The following is a 7,930-nucleotide window of genomic DNA, read 5'->3' on the forward strand; positions in this document are numbered from 1 at the left end:
TGAAGTGTCCTCGTAATATTAAAGGGTTTATTGTTACAATAATTGTGTCACACAATTTGTGTCATATAGCATTACTTTTAGCTTTCATTAGCTCATTCAACAGTTTAAAGAATGACTTTTTAGCAACTATTTCAACCATTATCTACAGTATTTAACTCAGAGGCCATGCTATTCACAGTGAATACCGCTCTGTTAAATTTACTGAGCCCCTCTATCAGACCTTTACTGTGGAAGAGGATCGCGGCGATGGCAAACACAAGTTAATGATACTTAGCGTTTGGTTCAGCGAGATAAATTCACAAATTAACACCACTTATGTGTGAATACTCGCCACATTTACCTCCTCTGTGAGCCAAAATTCATACGTTCGACGTATTTTATGTCGTAGAAAGAAAACTTCTTATATAAATATCTTATACTTGTGTTAACCATAGACCTTATTTAGGGCATCCAACTGAAAACCCATTTAAAAAAAATCATCTTTGAGACGAGGGTACTGGAAATGCAAATACGCGTCTTCATTTCTGGGTTTCAGGACTCATTCCTGCACCGCTCTATAAACCCTCGGGCGATCAGGAAATAAGGGACAGTGAGAGAAACCCGGGCAGGTGGATGGATGGGTTCATTGGGAGTTTAAACTGAGAGGAAGCTGTTATGGGAATAATACGTTAAACGAACGGTGTCACTGTAACTTCTGTTGGACAAAACACACTCTGATGTTATTGAATTTGAATGACATGGTTATGAAACCAGCCATATATTTACAGGAGGTGTGCCCGCACCTATAACGCTATCGGAACAAAAACAGAATAATAAAAGCTGACTCCTCTCCGACGGTCCCCTGGAAAGTGCAAACAACCAAAAAAAAAAAAAAATGGAAAAGGCAAATAACATTTGCAGCCGAGCTCATCTGCAGTCAATTTCTGTTTTATTTCAGTGAGTGAAAACTGAGCCGGCACAGGCAAGATTGCTTTACTGTCTGGGCTAAGATGCATCTTACTCTGGGTACGGCCAGCACCAGCCATCCGGGCTCTGATTTCATCATGGACTTTGATTTAATATTGAATTTTTTTTTTGCAGACATTCGATAATGTGTTCTGCAAGCTGAAATTTCATTTTGGCATCCACTCCACCTCGTCCACACCTCCAGAAAGTGAATACTTGCAGACTGGAATGGTTACTAACTGGAAAGGATTTGACCAGACGGGGGGAAAAACAGCAGTTTATGTAAACATGGTTGACAATACAACCGTTTTAATCTGCAATACATTAAAGAGTCATTTATACCAGAGAGACAAACATAAAGTCCACACAAGCTTAGCCTCGGCAATAACTTTGACCACAATAAAAACAGACATGATATTCATTCAAATCATTCATTCAATCAATTTTCTGACTATAAATGAACTCGACTCTTCAGGTTTCTTTGTGACTTTCTGCTTAGAAAAACCTGCTGGTGGAATAAACTGATAAATAACCCATTTAATGGTCTTGGATCATCAACTCACATCACACATACACATGGACACACACACACACACACACACACACACACACACACACACACACACACACACACACACACACACAGATCATTTATAAAACATTACATGGTCTCCCACACAAAAATGCACAATGCATACCTCCAGACTCCAATTATCTGGAGAACGGTGTTGTTGACGTGTATTTACTGTGCTGTAACAGCGCTGTGTAATAGCCTCTGGTTCTGTTTTTACTGTTCATAATGAGACGACTCGGTGTACATCAGCTCGGAGCTGTGTGTAGAGGTAATTGGATGGCACGGAGACACACACACACACACACACACACACACACACCGTTTAGTCACAAACATACCAGCGAACAGCATATAAATGCAGTCGAACAGTATTTCTGAATCTGTAAACATTAGTGGAAATCAAATGTGTTAAACGGGGACGTAATGACCCAACAGCACACACACACACACACACACACACACACACACACACACACACACACACACACACACACACACACACACACACACACGCACACACACACACACACACACACACACACACACACACACACGCACACACACACACACACACACACACACACACACACACACACACACACACACACACACACAGTGTTTGTAGCAGCACCCCACCCAGTCAGGGCCAAACACGACTGCCTTCGCCCGTCACCATGGCAACCCTTTCAACTCCCCTTGCAGTGACATCACCTTTGCTGTGGTTCTGTTTTATACGACTGGATATACACAGCGGGGCTTTGATTTTTTTTTTTTTTTTTACTTGCAGCGAGAGAGAGAGAGAGCGGTGGCGTGTCAGTTTTTAATAAACTCTGCGAGCGCATTTCCATGAATATATATTTAATGGGATCATTTTCCTTTCCTTAATGGATATAATCTATTGGTTGTAGATTTTTTTCCCCCCCTACAGTAAAATGTTCTGGTTTTTGAGATGAGGCTAGTCTGCCACGCTGTTATCCTGTTAGCATGGAGCGCTAACGATCTACTTGGGTCGACACATGGGTGATTTTGGCATCTGCAGCACATTGTCATCATCACATTTCCTTCTTGTGGTGTGTCATTTCACATTTTAAAATGTGTATTATAATCCCTTTTAAGCCTTAAATGATCAGGATAGACACAGACATGGTAAAAAAAAAATACATAAATAATAATCTAAAATGTCCCTTGTGTCTGAGAAATAAAAACAATCCTTGATTGAATGCCATAAATTAACCAAATGTTTTGAATCTGCATATTTTATATTATTAAGAACAACAGTGTACTAAGGTGATGAGAAGTATAATTGTTGCTGCTTTGATCACAAACACACACAGGTTAAACTCTATAGTATGTCAGATATGGATGATACATGACTTCATAAATGATTCACCCAGCTGTATTTACATATGAAGCGCTGCGGCCGTCTCCACGTGAGCGTAAAAGTGCACACGCTGCAGCGTAAAAATGTGTTTCTGAGCTTTGCTCCCTGACATCTGATGGCTCCTCCTTGATCTCCAGACTGCTGACCTGTCACACTAACCCGTCAATTAACATTTATTGTGAAAGGCTGGGTTTGGTCCTCTGAGACACAAGAGGGTTTTATATGGATTTCTTTTAAAGCTAGTAGTGGGAGCAGGAAAAACCTGTCAGCCTCACAGGAGTTCCTCCTTTGTTCAAAGGTGAAGCAAAATCTGTCGGATTCTCGTTTCTCGTTTAATCCGGTAAACAAAGTATCACAAGGATCCTGGACTTGATTGGCAGTTCTACCCACTCACTATCGCCTCTCGAGGTTACGAGTGGTATTACAAGACCGGAGGGGGATGTGCTAGCTAGCTGGTCAGGATGCTAATTTTTAGCATCTCTGCAACATGTACATTTATTTAAAATATTATTTTCATTGACTTTATAAGAGCAGCTGGAGTAAAGGGCCATGAGTCAGGAATAAACCCTATTGGATGTCACACTTTTAAACCAGGTTAGTGTGTTATCAGATACACAGTCCTTACCAATCATTTAAAATATATGATGTGATATTTATGGTGGATTTTTATGATTGTTTTTCTGATTTTTATAAAATATGTGCCACAAGTTTGATCAGCACTCCAAAACCTAATAGTCAAATAACTTGTTCAGTATATATATATTTCTATATACCACCTGCTAAGTTAAAATCCCCCCCTCTAAACAGAGGATCCCCAGCCAGCATGTATGAGACACAGACTCGTGTTCATCTGCTGAGTCAGTTTGCAGCTAAACCAACACGTTTAGAGAAAACCAACACGGCAATCTGTCTTGGCAGGGGAGACGTGGCTTCAGGGGGAAGACGGATTGGAGGACATAAGTCCTCAAACACAAACAGACACGCTGCACATGTTCATCTGTTGCTTCCTTTGTCGACTCCAGTCTTTTACACAAATGTATCCGTATCCAGATTGTGACTAAATCTACTGTAGCTGAAAGGCCCATTTTTGTCATCTGGCGGTTCCAGTTTTTAAGCTAAGCTAAGCTAATCGGCTGTAGCCTTATATTTAAATAGACACGTGCTCAGTTTTACAGTTCATGCTTGTATTTTGAACATGTTTACATGTGAATATACATGACTGTTGTTAGTTGTCATGGTGACGACACATGGAAGAAGGCGGGCAGATGTCTGGCTAGCTCGGTAGCTTGTCGTTACCTGCCACTGTTCACCAGCCCGCTCATTTCCTGTCACCAGTGTAGCACTAAAGCATGGAGGAATTTGAAAACTAGTGAACTAGTCAGCTATTGGCGAGCTAGCTTGCTAATTCCACTGCTTTAATGTTGCACTTTGTTCCTTTATACGGAATGTGGGCTGTATATTTTTTTATACAAAAAGAAAAAATGTGCTTTGACATTCATTTAAACACGAATAAATAGATAATAAATGGGGCATTACTGGTAATTGATGGTGACTGATCTTTTTCTTCAAGAGCCCTCCGCCTCCTTAATTCTTAACCCAGAAAACGCTCCTCTGTGTCAGAAAAACGCTTATTTCTCCACCATGTGTGTGTGTTTTCGCCCTAAGCGTTGATTTGCTGTTTTTTTTTTATAGTCCTTTGAGGCCCGCTGTCACTGCTCTCTTCTAATACTATAACGAGACCTCTGGGACACGGAAACACACACATACAGAAACACACACAGGAGAAGATAAAAAGGAATCTTTCAGGTCTCCGCGAAGCCAAACAGCAGCTTGTGAAGGAAAAGGCAGTAAAAGGAAGAATGATGGGGTGGGGTGGGCGGGTGTTGCCTCCATCTTTAACAAGTAGCATGGCCTTTTCAGCCAAAACACAACAGGAATCAATATGTCACCTGCAACGTAAGGCTGCCGACTCGCCGTCAACACTGGAGAATCTCTTCATGTTAACCGACAAATTGAAATCTCATCTTCCCCGCGCGTTTCCTTGCTGATGAAAGGCTGAGCTGACAAACAAATGATGACCTGCTGCTGTTGTTGGTGATGTCAGCATTCTGAGGATGCCTCATGACACTGCAGCTTTCTGTGTTGTGTTAGACCTGACCCTATTAAAAATAGTAACCTCTCCTCCAGGGCTGAGCCTATAAGTCGTGGTGGCATCCTGTCAATCACAGAGTAGCCACGCCCTAAATCATTTGACTGGACCATAACTTACTAAATGAACATCATGCTGTATTGAAGACTTGAAACTAGAGATTGAGACCATAAACTCATGTTTACTGAGATAATACATGAAGTAGCATCATTTCCTCATAGACTTCCATACAATCAGAGAGGAATCGCCCCCTGCTGGCCAGTAGAAACAATGCAAGTTTAAGGCACTTCCGATTGGCTCCAGAGTTTGCCCCTCACCGATACACAAGTGTGAAGTAGATTAGAAGAAGAACAGTTGAGATAAGCGAGACGGCAGCCCAAAAAAAAAAAAAAAAACTTTAGCAAAGAGACGCTGAGGCCTGCATGACCGGACATGACGTCAAGACTTTGTCTCTACAGACAGAAAACAAAGCAAATGTCCATCACCGCTTTAATCAACCTCCTCTCTCTCACACACACACACACACACACACACACACACACACACACACACACACACACACACACACACACACACACACACACACACTAATATGTCCTCAGCTGCTCCGTCAGCCTTGTAAAGACAGCAGCTTGTCTAATTGACTGACTTGATTGGTCTCGTATGTGTCTGCTCACCCGTACAACCTCATTCATCACCGCTGGGACTCAAAAAAAAAAAAAAAAAAAAGAATGACGTGAGGAGCAGATACAGTCTCTTAAACACATCTGACAAGCTGGAGGCGAAGGAGGAGGACGGCAGGAGAGAGCAGGTGAGGAGAGAGGAGAGGAGAGAGAGAGGGAATAGGATGAGGATTAGTTTGGGGATTAATTGACAGTAGGAGATGCGTAGAGGGAGAGAGGGAATAAGAAGGGACGGAGGGAAGACAAAGGGAGAGGAAGAGGGGAGGATTAGAGAGAAAGTGCAGATAGAGAGAGAGAGACGGTTGAGAGAAGAGAAGAAAAGGAGAGAGAGAGGGATTTCAATTAGCCCGTTTGGACGCCGGTCTTTGCTGACTGACAGCTTATAGAGAGCCGTTCTGGCCATGAGCCTCACCCACTCTCACTCTCTCGCCACCAAACACACACACACACACACACACACACACACACACACACACACACACACACACACACACACACACACACGCACACACACACACAGTTTCCTGCTAACAGCTGCTGACAGAACATGTCGATCTCAACCGCCAACATTTCCCTTTGTTTCCTTCCTTCCGTGTTTAACCCCTGCTCCTCCTTCCTCTCCTAATAACTCCCCCCCTCCCTCCCACCTTCCCCCTAAAACCTCTTCACCTCCATGTTTCTCACCCTCCCTCCCTCCCTCCCTCCCTCCTCCTCCTCACCTCGTCATATTGCTCCCTGTTGCCATTTCTCTTCCACTCAGTCACCTCCCACGCTCCCATCAAAAAATCTCCTCCTCATTTTTCAAAACTCAATCTCAGCCAAGTGTTTCTGACAAGATTCGATGTGTCACAGTCACAGGGAAAAAAAGGCAGCACAGACACCGAGGAAATTCACCGTAATCACATATTTGGAGTGATCACCTCATGGAGGATTCATGCTCTCATAGCAGGCCTCCTAGATGTTTGCAATGGTTGAAGTTTATGGAGCTGGGGACTGAAACACTAACATGAAAATCGACAGCCGGTGACTTCTTCTTGCACCCGGACTGGAGCGGAGCGGCCAATTCCAATTGCTGTTTGAAATCTAAAGAGTTAATAGGACAGATTATTCACGGCCGCCTCGGATCCTAAATCACATTTCACTTCCAATTCTGTCGCTTGAAGATGATCTCTCATTCTCTCCCGTTTCTTCTCTCCTAATTGTCTCTCTCTCTTTTCAATTTACTTCACTCACTTTCTCTCTTTGCATCCGTCTTTGGCTTTTTCTCCTTATCTCACAAAACACACACACACACACACACACACACACACAAACACACACACACACACACACACACACACACACACACACACACACACACACACACACAAACACACACAGACACACACACACACACCTGTGTGAGGGGAAACCCCAGGACTATTCAACCATCTGTGACTACTGCAGTGTAGTCAACACACACACACACACACACACACACACACACACACACACACACACACACACACACACACACACACACACACACACACACACACACACACACACACACACACAGCTGCTCCCTCAAAATTTCTTAGGAACACACACCCTTTTGCATGGATGTGAGCAGAAACGTAATCGCAAAAGCTGGTAGAACACATGCTACACACACACACACACAAACACACACACACACATACACACACACGAGATATAGCGAAGGATGTGATCAATAGCTATTGATCTGCCACCTTTGGCTTGTCTTGGCAGCGCTTCATGTTGGACATAAAAACGTCCACACCCGCCAGGATAGAGATGAATGGCACACACACACACACACACACATGCACATACACACACACACACACACACACACACACACACACACACAGAAGGCCATCCTGAAAAACAAACACACCCATATTCTTTCATTTTATTTCTATATTCAAAATACTTTAAAAGCGTAAAATAGACGTTAAATTCATGCACAGTGTAATAACTTATATCGCCAAACTCATTTTCTATAGCATGTACACACACACACGCACACACACACTCCTTGTTGGCCTCACCTCTGTAGCACATAGTTAACCACAGCAGCTCCAGGACCTGACCCCCAAACTCACACACGTCCAATCCCAGCATGCTGCCTCTCCGCGGGTCTGCGCTCTGTGCGACAGCTGGCAGAAGAAAACCGGGGTGGGGAGGGGAAACCT

At 43.3% G+C, this 7,930-nt stretch overlaps 1 protein-coding gene across 1 annotated transcript in view; it reads right to left on the minus strand.

The window, feature by feature from the left end:
* Positions 1-7,930, minus strand: part of arhgdig (Rho GDP dissociation inhibitor (GDI) gamma) — a 20,017-nt gene extending 12,087 nt beyond the window's left edge. Inside the window, exon 1 of the mRNA XM_084037020.1 lies at positions 7,787-7,930. Within this exon, the coding sequence (XP_083893146.1) occupies positions 7,787-7,859 (73 nt within the window). The 5' untranslated portion in view covers positions 7,860-7,930. The remainder of the gene's footprint in view (positions 1-7,786) is intronic.

This window comes from Eutrigla gurnardus, assembly GCF_963514095.1.
Source record: "Eutrigla gurnardus genome assembly, chromosome: 20".
NCBI classification, from domain to species: Eukaryota; Metazoa; Chordata; class Actinopteri; order Perciformes; family Triglidae; genus Eutrigla; species Eutrigla gurnardus.